The 21273-nt window shown below is 42.2% G+C and overlaps 1 protein-coding gene across 1 annotated transcript in view; it reads left to right on the top strand.

Annotated features, from left to right (window-relative positions):
• Window positions 1-21273, top strand: part of COLGALT2 (collagen beta(1-O)galactosyltransferase 2) — a 58873-nt gene that overhangs the window by 15924 nt on the left and 21676 nt on the right. The window contains exons 2-3 of the mRNA XM_087726548.1: window positions 14930-15040; window positions 20759-20876. Of these exons, the coding sequence (XP_087582674.1) occupies window positions 14930-15040; window positions 20759-20876 (229 nt within the window). The remainder of the gene's footprint in view (window positions 1-14929; window positions 15041-20758; window positions 20877-21273) is intronic.

Here is a 21273-nt window from a genome sequence, read left to right as displayed (position 1 = left end):
GGGATTATACGAAGCTCCGGGGGCAGCTCATTCCAGAGGGAAGGCGCTCCCACAGAGAAGGCCCTCCCCCCGGGGGTCGCTAGCTGACACCGTCTGGCCGACGGCACCCTGAGGAGGCCAACTCTGTGGGATCGCACTGGACGGTGGGAGGCTACCGGTGGCAGTAGGTGGTCTCGCAGGTACCCTGGGCCTAAGCCATGGAGCGCTTTAAAGGTCTTAATTAGTACCTTGAATCGCACCCGGAAGACAACCAGCAACCAGTGCAGGCCGCCTAAAAGGGGCGTAACATGGGAGATTAGCATTAGAGAACTGACGATTTACCATACCTTTTACATTTCTATTCATATCAGGCGTAACATCCTTCTTTTCTGATGAAAGAAACTTTTGCAAGTGAGTCGAAAACTGGGGGGGGGGGAAACACTTTCAGTTCCCTAAAAGTGTTGCTTCACAAGGATCGTGCTGAGAAAATCCCGATGATCCACTGGAGTTCAAATTTGCTGTTTGCAGCATGCAAGAGAAGGCTTGCTAAGACTGTGAGCATGAACCCACAAATGCCCCTGACAAGATCTTATAGACATCCTTATTGGGCTGTTTTGCCCCCATTCAGCTGTTACCATTTTATTTCTTCTCCCCTAAGTTGACTTGCTGGTGGAAGAAGGGATCTTACTGACTATATAACTGATAGAGCCGAGGTGGCACAGTGGTTAGAGTGCAGCACTGCAGGCTACTTCAGCTGACTGCAGTTCTGCAGTTCGGCTGTTCAAATCTCACCGGCTCAAAGGTTGACTCAGCCTTCCATCCTTCCGAGTTGGGTAATATGAGGACGCGGATTGTTGGGGGCAATATGCTGACTCTGTAAACCGCTTAGAGAGGGCTGAAAACCCTATGAGGCGGTATATAAGTCTAACTGCTATTGCTAACTGCTATTGCTATACCTCTGAACCAGGGGTGGGTTTCTTGCCCCGTTCCAACCGGTTCGGTTGGAACGGGGCCGGCGGCGTCCTTGTGCACGTGCGCGGTGCACGCATGCGTACTAGCGTCTGCGCGACTGGACGATCGCGCAGGTGCTGTATGCGTCCTGCGCATGCGTGGAAGCGCAGAACTCGTCAAAACTGGGTAAGGACCGCGGGCGGGCGGGCGCGCCCTTCGCCGTTCCCGGAAGTTACTTACTTCTGGGTTCGGCGACCAACCGGTTCGCAGGGACCGCCGCGAACCGGTTGAAACCCACCCCTGCTCTGAACTTACTCAGACCAATTTTACGGTGGTATTCATTACACTAAATTATAGACTAACTATATAGGTCAGTTCACACATTCATTGGAGTAAAATATTATTGGCTAATTTATGGCTTGGTTGTTTGTATATAAGCATTGTTTTTAAAGTGTTTTGATACATGTTACGGTACATTGTTTTTGGGTTTTTTTTGAATTTTTTTTATTTTCAAAACAAACATAGGACTCCTCCTTCTTTACATACTGTAGAAAGTGTATCAGCTGGTTACAAAAGGCTTTCGTGCATCTCTTCCACTGTCATCAAATCTAATTCATATTAATTCAAATATCTTAACTCAAATATTTATTATATTACCATCATCATGCCTCCACTTTTATTTGACTATGATTATTTAAACGTCCTTCATCATAAAATATACAAGAATTAATACATAACCACATGCTGGCATTTCATTTACTTATTTATAAAATCCTCCATTAACATTAAATCCTCATATCTTGTTTTAGCTAAACATCCATAATATTTAATACCAAAATTTTCTAATCCTCCATGTATATAATTTATTATCATTATCCTTTCTTTAATTAACTATATCCTATATCATAACATTTTCCCCCTACTAGTTAAAACTTAACTGTGTCTAATTTTGTTTTTTTTATTATTATTGTTATTAATAATCTTTATATATAGTCCAAAAATATTTCTAACCTTCCCTTCTCATATCCAATTATTACTTATCATAACAGCTCAACGTTGTGTATATTACTATCCTTATTAATTTTTATTTAACTATACATATTATCACTGGATTTAACTAAGTTTAGCTAATTTTGAATTATATTGTTTTAACTGCCGCCCAGAGGCATGTCAATGTGTTAAATACACAAATCAAAATTCAGAGTTCTAGTTTAAAGATGGATAAGGTAAAGGTAAAGGCTCCCCTCACACATACGTGCTAGTCATTCCAGACTCTAGGGGGCGGTGCTCATCTTCGTTTCAAAGCCGAAGAGCCAGCGCTGTCCAAAGACGTCTCCGTGGTCATGTGGCCGGCATGACTAAACACCGAAGGCGCATAGAACGCTGTAACCTTCCCACCAAAGGTGGTCCTTATTTTTCTACTTGCATTTTTCCATGCTTTCAAACTTCTAGATTGGCAGAAGCTGGGACAAGTAACGGGAGCTCACTCCATTACGCGGCACTAGGGATTCGAACCGCCAGACTGCCGACCTTTCTGATCGACAAGCTCAGCGTTTTAGCCACTGAGCCACTGTGTCGCCTGGTAGCACAGCAGCCGCTCACAAAATAGAAAACAGGATTAGGGTTAGTGTTAGGAAGTCAAGTTGAGAAATAGAGCCGAGGTGGCGCAGTGGTTAGGGTGCAGTACTGCAGGCCACCTCAGCTGACTGTTATCTGCAGTTCAGCAGTTCTAATCTCACCGGCTCAAGGTTGACTCAGCCTTCCATCCTTCCGAGGTGGGTGAAATGAGGACCCAGACTGTGGGGGCGATATGCTGACTCTGTAAACCGCTTAGAGAGGGCTGAAAGCCCTATGAAGCGGTATATAAGTCTAACTGCTATTGCTATTGCTGCTAAATATCTCTTTGTGGTGTACTGTAGATTAAGGGCAAAATGACCCACTGAGCCACCCCATCAGTTTAAAGATGGGGTAGAGTATTTTAAATAAAATAAATATCTGGATAGAAATAGATAAAAGGGATCCATTCAGCAGACTTGGTATTCTGACGAGAGGAGAAGGAAAGGGATAGTTTGCAAACTCAGCTTTGCTGGAAGCAGGTGCAAGCTAGTCCATTATTGTTAAGAAGCACTTGTACAGCATTTCAACCCAAAAGAGATGAAATGACACTCATTTCTTGAACAAAGCTGTTCTTTTGTGTAACGTTAAGAAAGAGTTTTTCCCCCTTCTGTTTAATCTGGAGAACCGCCTAATCATCTGTGCAACCGATCCCTGAGCAGCTGAATGGTAAAAACAGTGTTTATTCATTCTTAAGTTTCCTTGGTTTCGTGACATTAATCATGGAATCCGCTTGCCACTGAACGTAAGAATAGCCTCTCTATTCCTATCTGGATTTACTTAATAATCCAGGGCAGTCCCTGACACCTTTTCCGTCAAATAAATAAATACTTTTAAAATGTCTCTTTTAATTTCTAATACAGTAAATATTGATAGACATAACCCACATAAACCAAAGGTATTTGAGATCTTCAGTAATCTTTAAGAATGTAAAGGTGGTTTAATAACGGCAGCAAGACTGTTAGTGGCGCAGTAGTGGAAGAAGGAAGATTTGCCTACTATTCAAGAATGGACATTAAAAGTAACAAACCTAGCAGAGATGGCTAAAATACCAGCGTATCTCAAGGACCACTCAAATGAGAGATATAAACTGGAGTGGAGAAGTTGGATTGACTATATTCAAAATAAATACGGGACTAAGAAATTCCAGATAGTTTATGACTGAAGAAACAAGGAATGATATAATCTGTTTAGAGTTAGCCTAGCAAAGAGGAGTTAAAGCTCAAATGAAAGATGATACTAACTTTCTTTAAGTTTATTTTAGAACATAGAATAGAATAGAATAGAATTTTATTATTTATGTGCCGCCCTTCTCGGGGAGGACTCAGGGCGGCGAACAATTCAAAAGGGGAAAAAGGGGAACATAAAAACGAAATACAAATAATAAAAATAAGCAACATCTTTGTTAAAGATTTATACCCTGTATTTGTTCTGGGAAGTCGGGTGCGGGGGGGAAGGTTGGGGGAGGGTGGGGTTCGAATGGGGGGGAGGTAAATATTTGCAAAAGTTTTTCTTTTCCTAAAAATTTTCAATAAAAAAAAAGAATGTAAAGGTGTTCAGAGGCCAAAGTATTCAGGAATTGCTGATCTAGGGCAGACCTTAGTAGTCAACATATCCCATAATATTTGTGACTCGATTGTAAAATAGTCCATCTTACCAAATGGTCTGGCAATTAATGGACACGACGTCCTTGACCATCCCTGAAGACAACTGTCATCTGTGACAGTTTCCCATGTCCGAAACATGAATCTTAGCAAGAACAGAAAAATGGAACATTGCCACCAATTTCTGCCACCTAAAAGCTTGCCTCATTATATGACCAAAAATAGGATGCGGTTAATTAATAGTGTGAATTTCTCCCCACTGGCCAAGTCAGTTCATATACTGTATATCGGGGGGTGGTAAGTTTGGATTTCATTGTTCCCATTGTTTCAGTGGTAAATAGTTTTGCTGTAAACATGTAAAAAGGCACATGTTGTGGAAATTATATTGTAGAGAGTTTGGGGGAAATTGTGGAAAATGTTTGGGCCCTGCAAACCATTTTCTCTTTGAAGCATTGACACAGTCTTACAGCTGTTTTGAAGATGCTCTGTGGTCATCTACATGTGTCCGCACATAGGCCCATTAGGAACAATGTTTTGTAGTCATAGTATATTCTCCACTTCCAGTAACACAATATTCAGCTTTTTGCTCCTCTATCTATGCTTTTTAGTTACGGTAGACTCAATTTGTCTCTGCCTTTTTATTCATCAGACGGGTACCTTTCAAGAGAGGAAAATGCAGAGTCATGTTTAGAAATGCAGAGGGCTAAAGAACTAACTATGCCTTGTCTGTTTCTTAAGGTAATTTTCCAAGAAGCTACACCGCAGGAATATAACTGACGTCAGAATTAAAAAGGACTGATTTTGGCAATGTTTCTCTTGCTGTGTTAGCAAATCCCCGATTCTGATTAGATCACCAAGATCTACTCGCTTGCAGTCTTAGATATACATAGACACATTCTATCCATTGGAACTATGCTCAGGTAGCACTAAGCTGCGTGAACTTAATTGTACACGGAATCCAGTGGTGGGTTTCAAAAATTGTTCGAACCTACTCCGTGGGTGTGGCCTCCTTTGTGGGAGTGGCTTGCCGCCCATGTGACCGGATGGGAGTGGCTTGCCACCCATGTGACCAGATATGAAGATGCCGACGACACTTGTCAAAACCACCTTAAATTACTTCACACACAGCACTGGCATGCATAAGAATAGGATGTAAACTTGTTTTTTACAAGGCATCTTTGGTTTGCGTTAAAACAACTTCAACACATGCAATGTTCTGATTGCACCACAAACGCAGTAGTCATCCTTACCTTTCACAGAGGCACTGAGTTTTATAAATAGGAGCATGATAGTGTAGAATAATCGTATCCAAGGACCAGTGGTGGGTTTCAAAATTTTTTGGAACCTCTTCTGTAGGTGTGGCCTGCTTTCCGGGTCCACTGGTGGAACCTCTTCTAACCGGTTCAGTAGATTTGACGAACCGGTTCTACCGAATAGGTGCGAACTGGTAGGAACCCACCTCTGACGGAATCTATGCAGATATATTTTAAAGCCGAATGTTAACCTTTGTGTAAATTTATTGCACTTTTTTTTGTGATGAGCTGTAGAGGAAGGGCGCTGAGGAGCTGATGGAAGAGGTGATATTTTGGTCTCCATTCTTGACCTGAGAAGCTGAAACAGGTGTTTGCAAACTCTGCCCTTTTGTAGCTACGGTGTGATGTTGCATGCAGATGATGCATATGCAAAAGGAAGTGAGCTTGCAGTGCACAAGGGGTTGTGCTGTGATCATTATGACGAGAGCATCCATTCCGATGCCCCTGAGTATAAGTCTTATCTGTCTCAGGAAAACTGCAATATTGATCATGAGTTGGGAAGGGGGGAGAGAGAGTTAAGCTTGGGTACATATATTGGTTGTAAAGGATTTTTTTTTGTTTATTACAGGCCTGCAATTATATTCCTTTTAGTATTTTGGCCTCCCACACTTTCTCTTATTCCATTATGCTGTTTCATTAGTGTAGTAGTTGGGAGGGGGGAATAGAAAGAAGTAGGATTGTGGAATGTATTGTTGTCGTTCTTTTCTAGAAGCCCAAGGTCATCTTTTGTCTCCGCACCTTTGCACCTGATCGGAAGCAGCTGGGTGGAGACGCCAGCTGCTTCCGATCAGGAGGCATGGAAGAAGAAGATTGGACCATGTGATGGATTGTGGGTGTGGGGACAAGATCACGAACTTTTAACTGGGTGGGATTCTCATGTCATTTCCAGAATTGGGATTAATACAGATGTGCTAAGATGTCTGATTTATTAAATTGGAACTTTAAGGATCGTTTTGCCTTGGACTCTGATTTAATTCTACATGATACTTGGAACGCTGACATTTTTTCTTTCCTGGTGTCTTTTTTTAAAAAATATATATATCTGCATAAGATGCTAAAACTTTAATGCAGTGTATCTCTGCCAATATGTTCCCCCAGCCAATATGTTGAATTAGTGCTTGTAAGTAATTAAATATGCATTGTATAGATATCAAATAATAATAATATACATACACATGGCCAAAACTTTGTGAGATTTTGTGCAAGAATGGCATGTTTTTTGCAAAATTTCACTACCTGGCAGGATTTCAAGACTTGTTCATGTAGATGCATTGTGATTGGCATGACATCCACGGGTTTATCACTGGCCAAATTCTTAAGGCCAGGTTTCTCGAACCTTGGCAGCTTTGAGATGTGTGGAATTCAACTCCCACAATTCCCTAGCCAGCATGCTGGTTGGGAATCCTGGGAGTTGAGGTCCAAACACTTTTAAAGCTGCCAAGGTTGAGAAACACTGCTCCAAGGTAAAACTGTTCTAAGGTAAAAGACTCTATTCTGTTTACATTCCCTTTTGGAACTTGGCTCAATTATATAATTTGTGCATTGTTATATTGGTCCAGATGTCTGGCTAGTTGTCTTTATTCTGCATTGTTCAATCACTCAGGGTCTATTATTGGTTCAGCTGCACGACTGATAGAAAAAGAGTGTGTGCCTTTGTTTTGATTTTTTTTAAATAAAAATACTTTTTTTATTTTCCATTTTCATAACATACAATCACATGTATACTATTACATAGCCAATATCCTATTGTATTAAGTAGTAATTACATCAGTTCCTCTTGTCATCAACGCCCAGAAAGATAAAAACCCATTATTAGCTCTTCTGCTCTCCATACACCTCTTTCTTCTATCTCTCTCCTACCTCCTTTCTTCCCTCCATCATCCTTTTCTATTCTACTTCTCCTTCCTTTCTCCTTCTCCTCTCTCTTCATTCCACTCCTCCTTATCCTCCTCATCTTCCCCCCTTACCCTCTCTCCTATCCCTCTCTTCCTATCTTTCTTCTCTCCTCTGCTTCCCACTCTTCTACATCCTGTCTTCCCTCCATCATTTTCTACTCTACTTCCCCTTCCTTTCTCCTTCTCCTCTCTCCCCTTACCACTCCTCCTTATACACCTCATCTCCCCCCTTCACCCTCTCTCCTATCCCTCTCTTCCTATCTTTCTTCTCTCCTCTGTTTCCCACTCTTCCTCTTATTGGTGTATTTCCGCTTCGGAGCAAACTCCATTCTATGTTGATGGTATTTATGCTTCCATATCAATATACTTAACATATCTTAGTTTTAAAGAAGAAAAAATAAGAAAAGACAGTATACATGTGCAATCATATTACTTTAAAATTTAACACCCCTCGTAAAGCCTAATATACATCCCTCCCTCCCCCCCAACCCCCCAACCCCCCCCCCAGCCTCCCCTCCCCTGACTTCCCAGAACCCATACACGGTATAAATCTTTAACAAAAACAGTCTAAAATATATTTGAAAAAAGAATAGAAAATTGATAACATCTTTACATTGAACGTAGCTCCTCCTTGCTAAGCTAACTTTAAACTATTGTTTTGATTTTTGAAACAAACAAAAAAATAGTTAGATTTTTCAAAATCCCCGGTGACTGGTATTCCTGAAAATATTTACTGATAAGTGATTTACCTAATTACTTCAATTACCTATGCTGTCAGATTGGAAAATGCCTGATGAGGAAAACTGAAAGAGGAAAAATGCTCTTTACATACATCATTTAGGATAGGAAGGCTAATAGTGACAGGCTGGTATTTTGAGACTGCAATTATGAGTTTTTAAAGCATTTTTCCCCCCTGTAGCTCTCTTCTGAGAACCATTATCTTTGTCAGAATAGATCCCCAAGAGGAAAGTAAGATTAAGAGCAGAGTGTCTAAAGGAATTTGTCACCTTGAGGACTATGAAATGAAGGAAGACTTGCTTTAAAGGAAAGTCAACATTAACATACGGTGAGGTTTGTAAGTAAACTGTTAGTTTCTCCTTAGAGAAAAGGTAGCTTTCTCCTATCTAGTCCGAAAGTAGGCGCATCGACAAGCAGATTAAAAGGGCGTTGAAAGTAAATTAAAGTACAATCTTTGCATTTCAGATTCAGTCCAGGATTTCCCCCCCCCCCTTAATATCTAACTTAGGAGTTTCATAAAATTAGGTAAATTGCAGGGAGATTGCATTACCCAAAGTGGAGGAATGGGTCCTTGAAGATGAATGGAACTTGCAGAGATAGCTAAATTGGTGTCTTTGATAAGAGAAAAAGACATTAACTAATTTTATGGTTGACTGGAAACCTTTATAAACTTTTTTGATGAAACAAAAAGATGACCCTGTCCTATGACTTATGGTTTTGATGATTTAAATATTGATTACAAAAGAAATAAAAATTATGATGAATCATAAGAGTAGGAGGTAAATTTATATCTACATTTAAAATAGCTATAAAAATTGGAAACTAGACTTTCTTTTTTTTTTCATTCTCTCTTCTTTTTTATTCTATATATATTTTTTTTCTGTTTTTATCTTTCTCTGCAAAAAAATTTTTAAAAATTTTGTCATTCCTAAAATCAGCTGCCAATTTTTACCCTTGAGTTTCTGCAGAATCCTGGACATATTACACTTCTTAAGTGACTTGTAGAAAAATGCAGATAACAGTTGAGATGTTATGATTGGAGACATCAGGGAAAGGGGTAGAAATCAATCAATCAAAGAGAAAACAGTGATTGCAATTGCATGGTTGAAATCTATCCCTGCTTGTGTGCTACTCGTCAGAATTAAAAAGGGTGGGGCTTCAATTGTGATGTTTGAGCCTGCACAATTGAAGACCCATTCTTTTTAATTCTGACATGTGGAACACAAAAAGGGATGGACTTCAACTATCACCTTGATATCACGCATGCATACGTGCGAGGGACCTCTGCACGCACATACATGGCTGCAGGGCTACGTGCAGGGGGGGGCTGTGCACATGTGGACGAGGGAGCAGGGCACATGAGGTGTGTACACATGGACGGGCCAAGACGCATGCACATTGCATTTTTTGGATTTGGGCATATGCATGCACATTTGCGCACACAATCACTTTGGGCATTCGGTCTGGAAAAATTTAGCCGTCACTGCTCTAGGGGAAACATAGGATTATTTTTTTTGAGTTTTAAAAAATATCTAACTGAAACTTTTCCTGCTATGAACAGAAGGTGAATCCTGAATCTTGATTTTCTCTCCCTCTCCCCAGTGAGGAAAAATATAATATTTTGAAAGTGCAACGAAATATTGAACAAGTATCTTTCGCTCACCCTGTATACGAATGTCATAATGATTGCTTTGATTGTATCACTGAAACCTTCAAAATTTTATTTGGTATCGTTATGATGTGGAAGTGTACGGGAATTTAATTTTTTTCCGTAGTGTTTCTCTGCCCACAATAATTAGTGGGGCACATTTTTTGTGTATCCCATATTGTGTATCCAGAGCCGAGGTGGCGCAGTGGTTAGGGTGCAGTACTGCAGGCCACTTCAGCTGACTGTTATTTGCAGTTCGGCGGTTCTAATCTCACCGGCTCAAGGTTGACTCAGCCTTCCATCCTTCCGAGGTGGGTAAAATGAGGACCTGGATTGTTGTTGGGGGCGATATGCTGACTCTGTAAACCGCTTAGAGAGGGCTGAACGCCCTATGAAGCGGTATATAAGTCGAACTGCTATTGCTATAACTGCTAACTAATAAGAGTATATTGCATTTCATATTACGTTGGGGAAATAGGTGAGTAAACATTTATGTTTGTATTAGGGGTGTGTTTTCTCTGCCTGTTCTGCATAAACCACAATGTGGTACTTAATCTTGGAAACCGGGAAGCACAAAGTGTTTCTTTCGGTAGAAATTATGGTAGTTTTCCTAGCAGGATTTTTTTTTTTTTAAAAAAAAGCAAAATGTTCTCCGCTCCCTGACAAGACTCACAAAGCAAATAAGCAGAGGCTCCAAATAGTGATGTACACACATGGAAGAAAGATGGAATTTTTTCGTTAATTCTCTGACCGATTTGCTGAATATTATCTAGATGTCGTAACGCTCTATTTGTTAAATACAAAATTGCTGCTGTCGGCCATTTTATTGCCAAATAAGAACGTTCCTCTTCTTTTAGTTACCTTTCAGTGAAATAAATATCTGATTGGATATCATGCTTTAAGTTGTCAGTCTCTACCAGTGGTGGGTTTCAAAATTTTTTAGAACCTCTTCTGTAGGTGTGGCCTGCTTTGTGGGAGTGGCTTGCTGGCCATGTGACTGGGTGGGAGTGGCTTGCCAGCCATGTGACCGGGTGGGAGTGGCTTGGCAGTCATGTGACTGGGTGGGTGTGGCCAACTTGTAAAATGTGGTGAAACTCACTTAACAACGTTCTTGCTCAGCAACCAAAATGTTGGCTCAGAAACTCTGGCATTTGAAGCATGCTAGTCTTAAAGCTGTCAAGACCCTTGCACCCCTAACCCTTTAGAAAAAAAACCAAGGGGTGTTCAAACTTGAAAGCTTTAAGACTTGTGGACTTCAACTCCCAGAATTTCTCCTCTCGCTCTTCATCTTGATGATGTGTAGACGGAAGGGGGGAGGATGCTGGAACCAGTTCTAAATGGCACTGTAGATTTGTGGAACCTCTTCTATAGAAGAGATTAGAACTGGCAGGAACCCACCCCTGGTCTCTACCTATAAGTGATTTGTTTTAAAAACTTACCTACCTACCTACCTACCTACCCTACCCTCCGTCCCTCTGTCCCTCCCTCCTTCCTTCCTCCCTCCCTCCCTCTCACCCTCCCTCCCTTATTTCTTTTCAGAGAGTACGGACTAGGGAACGAGATGATGGCTACAAGAATAAGTAGTAAAACTGGATTGTGGGCCATAAAGGGGAAAAAAAGACTAATTTTTAATGTAGAGGAGTTTGTATGTGTGTGTATATAGATTTGATATAAAGGGAGTATAAGCATCTGTATACATGATAATATGCTCACTGCTTTTAAATAAAAATATTTCACAAAACGTTCTTCATCTGTTTAGGAGTATATTTTCTAACACAAGGACTAAACTCATGACTTTTAGAAAAAAGGCCGCTCAAAAGTTTAGGTCTGAAATCTTATGCCTAATTTACTTGCAGCTTTAGGAGGCAAATATCTTAAGGCTACCAATGGGCCATTAGTCAAATATCCAAAATATGAAATATGAAGGAGAACGGAAAAACGCGATCCCATTTGTTAATCCTTTTTAATAAAGAAGATGCAAAAATCCAAATTGGCAACCGTCTTTTTTTCGTATTCTGCTCTAAATTTCATGATGTTTGCAATGAATGTATTCATCTCCTCTTGGACAAGTTATCCATTCTAGCATTTTCATATAACATCGCAAATGACCCAGAAACTTTCTGCCACCCCCATGAACAGAACATGTGTGTAAGTCTTGTGTTTCTTTCATAATGTTCTCTCCTCTGCTTGGCAGGTTAAACGGAAGCACAGATGTGCATCTAGTTCTCCCCCCCCCCCCCGGTTTCCCCCCTTTTTGCTTCAGTAAAAGTTTCTACATCCATATCTTCCCATACCAAGAAGGAGGGAAATTATTATTTCAATAAAACAGAAAAGGTGATATGCTGGAATTGGAATGTTTGCATTTCTACACTGAGTTGTTGATGGCTAAAATTGCTGTCATCTCCCCAGTTTAAAAGGTTTAACTTTCCATAAGCAGATCTTGTCTTAGAGCCACAGAATTCAATTGCAAGATCCTTTATTAAATGAATAAAGAAGATTAGAGTCTTCTGTTGATGGGGAAATATATATTCCTAGCTGTCACAAGAGAAACTTTCATGCATAATCAGAACATGCACCAGGTGTGACTTTAACCTACCCACCTACCTACCTTCCTTCCTTCCTTCCTTCCCTTCCCTTCCCTTCCCTCCCCTTCCCTCCCTCCCTCCCTCCCTCCCTCCCTCCCTCCCTCCCTCCTTCCCTCCGTTTTACAATATTATAAACTACAATGTGGATAGGATAGAATAAAACAGGATCAACCAAAGCTGATTAAAATAGTATGAAGTCTAACCCTGGGCAGAAACTATTTTTCTCAACACTCTTTCTTTCTTTCTTTCTTTCTTTCTTTCTTTCTTTCTTTCTTTCTTTCTTTCTTTCTTTCTTTCTTTCTTTCTTTCTTTCTTTCTTTCTTTCTTTCTTTCTTTCTTTCTTTCTTTCTTTCTTTCTTTCTTCCTTCCTTCCTTCCTTCCTTTCTTCCTTTCTTTCTCTTTCTCTCTCTCTCTTTGTCTGTCTGTGTGTGTGTGTGTGTGTGTGTGTGTGTGTGTGTGTGTGTGTGTGTGTGTGTCAGTGGTGGGTTTCAAAAAGTTTTGGAGCCTCTTCTGTAGGTGTGGCCTGCTTTCCGGGACCACTGGTGGAACCTCTTCTAACCGGTTCGGTAGATTTGACAAACCGGTTCTACCGAATAGGTGCGAACTGGTAGGAACCCACCTCTGGTCCAGACCCACAGGTTTGAGTGTGCTGTGGCCTAGAGGTGGTGCTCTTGCTTCACAATCATGAGGTTGTCAGTTCAATCCTAGGTAGAGGCAGATGTAGGGTCTCCTGCTTGGGCAGGGGGTTGGACTAGATGACCTGCAAGGTCCCTTCCAACTCTGTTAACCACTGTTCTAAGAGAACGTTATTGCTCCAAAGTAGCTGCAAGCCTCGATCGATGTCACCCTTATTTGTCAGATATGGAAATCCTGGGCTTATGAGCAGCCCTTACCAGAATTTTACTCTCTGCCCCTCTCTCTGCCCTGCCTTTGGGTTATTATATAGAGCCGAGTTGGCGCAGTGGTTAAATGCAGCACTGCAGGCTACTTCAGCTGACTGCAGTTCTGCAGTTCGGCTGTTCAAATCTCACCGGCTCAGGGTTGACTCAGCCTTCCATCCTTCCGAGGTGGGTAAAATGAGGACCCGGATTGTTGTTGGGGGCGATATGCTGACTCTGTAAACCGCTTAGAGAGGGCTGAAAGCCCTATGAAGCGGTATATAAGTCTAACTGCTATTGCTAACTGCTATTAGTTTAATCCACCCAGTATTCACAAGCATAAACAATATATGAATATGTGTCTGTTAAAAATGTTAACAGTATTGTGTTCAGAGAAAACCTACCGTAATTACTTCATTCCAACTGATGAATTATCCCGACCTTTATTAGAAGGCAGTTGTTCAGAACTAAATCTTACTCAGTGAACTATGAACAGTTGAAACACTGGAACTAATGACCCGGAATGGCTCCCCTTGATTTGGTTATTTTTCAGGCAGAAGCTAGACAGTCAACTGTCTGGAATGTTTTAATTTGGATTATTGTGTTGAGCAGGGAGGTAGACGTGATGGCTTTTTCCAACTTTAGGATTCTCTGATTCTTGTCAATATCCTTTTTGAAAATACTGCTGTAGAGGAGAGTGCCCTGGAGAAGCTGCTCTCTAGTATATATCTTCTTTTTTTAGGAAAGTCTTAATAGCATAGCTTCTAGCGGCCTGCAGTTGCTTTTTCAAAGAGGTGATAAAAGGGACATAAATGGAGGGGTGTTGGACTTTAAGGTATTATGATTGTACATGTATACTGCTATTTTTTCTTTTTTACGTATATTGAAATGGAATTATAAATACCATCAACACAAAAGGGAGTTTGCTCAGAAGCTGAAATGCACCAAGTGAATGAGAGGAAGAGTGGGAAGCAGAGGAGAGAAGAAAGATAGGAAGAGAGGGACAGGAGAGAGGGTGACGTGGGAAGATGAGGTGTACAAGGAGGAGTGGTAAGGGGAGAGAGGAGAAGGAGAAAGGAAGGGGAAGTAGAGTAGAAAATGATGGAGGGAAGACAGGACGTAGAAGAGTGGGAAGCAGAGAAGAGAAGAAAGAGAGGAAGAGAGGGACAGGAGAGAGGGTGAAGGGGGAAGATGAGGTGTACAAGGAGGAGTGGTAAGGGGAGAGAGGAGAAGGAGAAAGGAAGGGGAAGTAGAGTAGAAAATGATGGAGGGAAGACAGGATGTAGAAGAGTGGGAAGCAGAGGAGAGAAGAAAGATAGGAAGAGAGAGATAGCAGAGAGGGTGAAGGGGGAAGATGAGGTGTACAAACAGGAGTGGTAAGGGGAGAGAGGAGAAGGAGAAAGGAAGGGGAAGTAGAGTAGAAAATGATGGAGGGAGGAAAGGATGTAGAAAGGGGGAGGAGAGAGGGGGAAGAAAGTGTCGTATAAGGTATAAATATGGTGTATGGAGAGCAGAAGAGCCAATAACTGTTTTTTTCCCCCCTTTGGTAGTTGATGGTAAGATGAATTGATGTAATTACTTAATAATACAACATGATATTGACTATGTAATAGTATACGTGTGATTATATGCTATGAAAATGGGAAATAAAAAAAAATTCTATCGGAAAAAAAGGGACATAAATGCAAGTAATTGTTTTTTTATACCTATTTTTTTTTCTTTAGGGTGGCCACTGATCATAACATTGACAACACAACCGCCATGCTGAGAGAATGGCTGAAGAACGTACAAAAACTCTACCACTATGTCGAATGGAGGCCAATGGATGAGCCTCAGTAAGTATTGCACGGAAGAAATGCAATTTCTAAATGACTTGGTGGAGCAAGTGCCAGCCCATTAAGCTTGGGAATGAAGGTTGGGATTAAAATTCTTGGCTGACCTTACATATTTTGAAAATAGGTGGGTTTTCCTCTTCTTAGAATCCCCCTGATGCTTGCTTAACGGATAACACATAACAGAGGTTTTATTGGATTGCCAAGTAGGCATTTTCCTTGTGCATGGAAAAATAGGGGATTCCATAATCATAGCAATAGCAGTTCGACTTATATACCGCTTCATAGGGCTTTCAGCTCTCTCTAAGCGGTTTACAGAGTCAGCATATCGCCCCCAACAACAATCCGGGTCCTCATTTCACCCACCTCGGAAGGATGGAAGGCTGAGTCAACCTTGAGCCGGTGAGATTTGAACCGCCGAACTGCAGTTAGCAGTCAGCTGAAGTGGCCTGCAGTACTGCACTCTTCCCACTGCGCCACCTCGGCTCTACTCCTATTGCTATTGATGTAGTAACAGGATTCCATAATCCAGGAACACCTTATTCAATATAAATAACTCTCCAATGTCATGTGCTGAATTAGACCAATTTTCTTAAAACTCCAGGGCCAATGGAGAGGTATAGTTTAGAGGGCTATATACAATTCTTTCCTCCTTCCTGCCCCAGCAGAACGAACAAGACCCTCAAAGTTGAGCTACCCATCCTTCCGAGGTGGGTAAAATGAGGACCCAGATTGTGGGGGCGATATGCTGACTCTGTAAATGGCTTAGAGAGGGCTGAAAGCCCTCTGAAGCGATATATAAGTCTAACTGCTATTGCTATTGCTAGTAATACTTTGACTTATATACTGCTCCATAATGCTTTACAGCAGTCTCTGAACGATTTATAATGCCAGCATATAATCTGGGTCCTCATTTTACCAATATCAGAAGGATGGAAGGGCAAGGCAACCTTGAGGCAGTCAGGATCGAACTCCTGGCTGTAAGCAGAGTTATCCTGCAATACTGCATTTTAACCACTATGCCACCACAGCTCCACTGGCATTATATGCAGCAGAGCACAGTAGTGAGGTTAGCTTTTTGGTATTAATAGATGCCCCGGTGTAGAAAGCACCAGCAAAGTATGTGTCAGCTGAAAAACATGACATGTTGTAGCTTTCCTCAAAATGGCAAAAGCAGAGAGGTCTCAAGAGTTTGTACCAGGGGTGGGTTTCAACCGGTTCGCGGCGGTCCCTGCGAACCGATTGGTCGGCGAACCCGGAAGTAAGTAACTTCCGGGAATGGCGAAGGGCGCGCCCGCCCGCCCGCAGTCCTTACCCGGTTTTGACGAGTTCTGCGCTTCCACGCATGCGCAGGACGCATACAGCGCCTGCGCGATCCTCCAGGAGCAGCTGGAGCATCGTGCAGACGCTAGTACGCATGCATGCACCGCGCGCGTGCACGAGGACGCCGCCAGCCCTGTTCCAACCGAACCGGTTGGAACGGGGCGAGAAACCCACCCCTGGTTTGTACCATTTGGTACAAACAGTGTAACTTTACAACAGGTATAGAGAAAGGAATGAGGCTTGCATTGTGAATCTACAATACTCCTTGTATCTGCTGCAATTCTCTCTTGTGTCATTACATCCTGAATTTCTACTGAATTTTTAAACAAAATCCGCACACAACTTTATCCTAATAATTATTTAACCGAAGGATAAAGCTATTGCCATGGACGGTAAGGCTACCAATAGCCATTAATCAGCTGATTATATCTTGCCACCCGCATTGGGAGCCACAAATCTTTGCTTCGGAAATCCCAGATGACATTCGGGGGAACCAAATTTCAATCGGAAAGGCCTCTGCTTTGATCTTGTGCATGACTCACGTTATATTCTTAACTTCTTTCAATCTGGAGCAGAAATCTGCCAGGAAAATGTGCCCGTGCTAGGCTTCCTAATGCCAAACCTTGGCATGGCTACAGAAACACACCTCCTGTTCAAAATGCCTAAGCAGGACATTGAAAAGTGTGCGTGATTTTGTTTTTGAGGTTTGCCTCACAGTAATTTTCTGTCTCTCCTGGAAAGTAGTAGGAAACAAACAGGACCACCTAGACCAAATAAACTTTCGCTGGGTGTGTAGAATCCGTTTTGTTAACCACTGTTGGAATTTGCAGGTTATGGAATAATATAAGGCAGTGGCCCCCAACCTTTTGGGCACCAAAAGATTTTGGAGAGACGTTTTTACATAGAACGGAGGGGATGTGGTTTTGTACGCTGCCTGCATCCTACAGATGAGCCTTCACTTGTTTATGCAGCCCAGTTTGTGGCATGCCATGGACAGGTGTCAGTCCATGGACTGGGGGTTGGGAAGCAATAGCAATAGCAGTAGACTTATATACCGCTTCATAGGGCTTTCAGCCCTCTCTAAGCGGTTTACAGAGAGTCAGCATATTGCCCCCAACAATCTGGGTCCTCATTTTACCCACCTCGGAAGGATGGAAGGCTGAGTCAACCCTGAGCCGGTGAGATTTGAACCGTTGAACTGCTGATCTAGCAGTAGCCTGCAGTGCTGCATTTAACCACTGCGCCACCTCGGCTCTTATCAGGGAAGCCCTGATATAAGACAACGAGCTGTACAATAGCTAGTCATACCGAGAGCTTATGCATCAAAGACAAATTCCTTGTGTGTCCAACCACATTTGGCCAATAAAGAATTATGTTCTGTTCTCTGCTCTGCTCGCAAGCTCATTTCACTCAATGCAGAGGTGGATTCCTACCGGTTCGCCCCTATTCGGTAGAACCGGTTTGTCAAATCTACCGAACCGGTTAGAAGAGGTTCCACCAGTGGACCCGGAAAGCAGGCCACACCTACAGAAGAGGTTCCAAACATTTTTTGAAACCCACCACTGGTCCTTGGATGTGATTATTCTACACTATCATGCTCCTATTTATAAAACTCAGTGCCTCTGTGAAAGGTGAGGATGACTACTGCGTTTGTGGTGCAATCAGAACATTGCGTGTGTTGAAGTTGTTTTAACGCAAACCAAAGATGCCTTTTAAAAAACAAGTTTACATCATATTCTTATGCATGCCAGTGCTGTGTGTGAGGGAATTTAAGGTGGTTCTGACAAGTGTCGTCGGCATCTTCATATCTGGTCACATGGGCGGCAAGCCACTCCCATCCGGTCACATGGGTGGCAAGCCACTCCCACAAAGGAGGCCACACCCACAGAGTAGGTTCGAACAGTTTTTGGAACCCACCACTGACTCAGTGCCACAAACTCCTAGATAAATGCAGAGAGAATTGTAGCTTAAGAATATCTTTAAAAAGTTCTCCTGCTTTATTGTTTCTGATAGCTGAAAGATGGAGCCTGAATTGTAAAAAGAAGACTGTTGCACAGGCCTCTTTTACAGGCAGCAAGCAGAATTATTTTCAGAGGTAGGGGTTGCAGATCAAAGCAGGACTCTCTGAACTGTTTATAATGTCAGCATATTGCCCCCAATAATTTGGGTCTTCATTTTATCGATGTCATAAGGATGGAAGGGCAAGCCAACCCTGAGGCAGTCAGGATTGAACTGGTGGCTGTGGGGCAGAGTTAGCCTGAAATACTGCATTCTAACCACTACGCCACTACAGCTCAGTAGCGTGGTTAGCTTTTTGGTGTTAACGGATGCCCTGGTAAAGAAAAAAACCAGCAAAGCTCGTGTCAGCTGAAAAGAGACCTAAAAATGCGTGACCCGACAATTGCGCGATAGACATATGCGCGGCGACAAAATAGCGCCGATTAAAACGCGACGTCAAAATCGCAACCGACAAATTCGCGACGATAAAATCGCGACGACAAAAACGCGATGACAAGCACAATAAAATCAAAATAATTAAGATACAGTTAAGTTTTAACTAATAGGGGGAAAATGTTATGATATAGGATATCGTTAAATAAAGAAAGGATAATGATAATAAATTATATACATGGAGGACTAGAAAATTTGGGTATTAAATATTATGGATGTTTAGCTAAAACAGGATATGAGGATTTAATATTAAAGGAGGATTTTGCAAATAAGTAAATGAAAGGCCAGCATGTGGTTATGAATTAAATCTTGGTATATTTTAGGATGAAGGACGTTTAAATAACTATAGTCAAATAAAAGTGGAGGTATGGTGATGTTAATATAGTAAATATTTGAGTTAAGATATTTGAATTAATGTGAGTTAGATTTGATGACGGTGGGAGAGATGCACAAAAGCCTTTTGTAACCAGCTGATACACTTTCTACAATATGTAAAGAAGGAGGAGTTGTTTGTTTGTTTTGAAAATAAATAAATAAATAAATAATTTTTTTTAAAAATAAAATTGAAAAAATTACGGTTAGGGTTATAGTTTGTTGATGGCGCGATTTTGTCATCGCGCATTTGTCGTCGCGCTCGTGTCGAAAATCAATTAGCGATTTTGACGGCGCTCATTGGTCCGTCGCGGTTTTGTCGGCGCGCATATGTCTATCGCGCATTTGTCGGTGAATCCTAAAAATGTTGCTTTGACCCTGCTGGATCAAACTAGAATAGAAGTAGCCCACATTCTGCTTCTTGGTCAACCAGGGGTTTCTGGGAATGCGCAACATGGGCTGTGCAAACAATAGTTATCCCAGCATTTATTGTGCACCTGGTGGCATTTCTATACGGAGTTTTCTCTCTTCATAAGCAGTTCGTGCTCTACATGGGGCTGCCCTTGAAGAGCATCCGGCGACTTCAGCTAGTACAGAATGTGGCCGCGCGAGTGATTTTAGGTGCACCTCGGTTCACCCACATAACACCTATCCTCCGCGAGCTGCGCTGGCTACCTGTTGATCTCCGGGTGCGCTTCAAGGTGCTACTTACCACCCATAAAGCCCTTCATGGTAGTGGATCTGGGTACTTGAGAGACCGCCTCCTGCCAATTACCTCCTCGCGACCTATCAGATCACACAGATTAGGCCTCCTCCGAGTTCCATCCGCCAGTCAGTGTCGACTGGCAACTACGCGGAGGAGAGCCTTTTCAGTAGTAGCTCCGACCCTTTGGAACGACCTCCCCGTGGAGATTCATACCCTCACCACCCTCCAGACCTTCCGCACAGCCCTCAAGATCTGGCTATCCCGTCAGGCCTGGGGTTAAAGATTATAATCCGTCCCCTCCCGAATGATGAGTGAATGTTGCTTATATTTTAATTACGTACTGTTTTTATATGTCATTGTGTGTACTCCCTTCCCTATACGTTGTAAGCCGCCCTGAGTCCCCTCAGGGAAAAGGGCGGCCTATAAATAAATTTATCTAAATCTAAATCTTTCGTCTATGACTTTTCCTAATCCTTTATCAAGCTGTTTTTGCTGTAAACCCCCGGATGGAATTCTGCACGCGGGCTTACATTTATGCTGTACCGATCTAGAGAGCTAGGCCTATGGAATTAAAAAAAAACCATTTATGTACAGTTCTCTTGTCATTCACAAGCACTCATATAGGACAAGCAGAGCAGTGAAGCTCCATGTTCCAGTAAGTACACACTCCAGGAATAAATTTGGAAGTGTTTGTTCAGTAGCATCATTCACATTTTCTGCTCTAAACCTTTTGGGAGCATTTGAGGTGACTGGCTATATTTGTTCCACCTGATTTATTTATTTATAATTAAAATACTGAACTAAGAAAAAAAAATCATACTCAGCCTGGCAGGAAACACAGATTTCTTTTTACTTTTTTCATTTGTTAGGTTTTATCCAGAAGAAATTGGACCGAAGCACTGGCCGAATTCCAGATTCACTCATGTGATGAAGCTAAGGCAGGCTGCTTTGAGAACTGCAAGGGAAAAGTGGTCTGATTACATCATGGTAAGTTAAAAACCCTTCCTTCCTTCCTTCCTTCCTTCCTTCCTTCCTTCCTTCCTTCCTTCCTCCCTCCCTCCCTCCCTCCCTCCTTCCTTCCCTCCTTCCTTTCCCTCTCCCCTTCCCTTTCCTTTCCCACAATTTGAGCCATGGCGGCGCGGTGGTTAGAGTGCAGTACTACAGGCTATTTCTGCTGCCTGCCGGCTGCCTGCAATTTGACAGTTCAAATCTCACCAGGCTCAAGGTTGACTCAGCCTTCCATCCTTCCGAGGTGGGTCAAATGAGGACCCAGGTTGTTGGGGGCAATAGGCAGACTGTTCTGACCCCCCTCTTCCGACACCAAAGCATGCCAAGACAAAGATACTTCAAGGATTTATTAACACACAGACCAGACGTTGGCAGC

The sequence above is a fragment of the Thamnophis sirtalis genome, unplaced genomic scaffold (genome assembly GCF_051295495.1).
Source record: "Thamnophis sirtalis isolate CommonGarterSnake01/CBP01778 unplaced genomic scaffold, rThaSir2_p1.2 scaffold_12, whole genome shotgun sequence".
Taxonomy (NCBI): Eukaryota; Metazoa; Chordata; class Lepidosauria; order Squamata; family Natricidae; genus Thamnophis; species Thamnophis sirtalis.
This window is presented reverse-complemented; position numbering and strand designations above follow the sequence as displayed.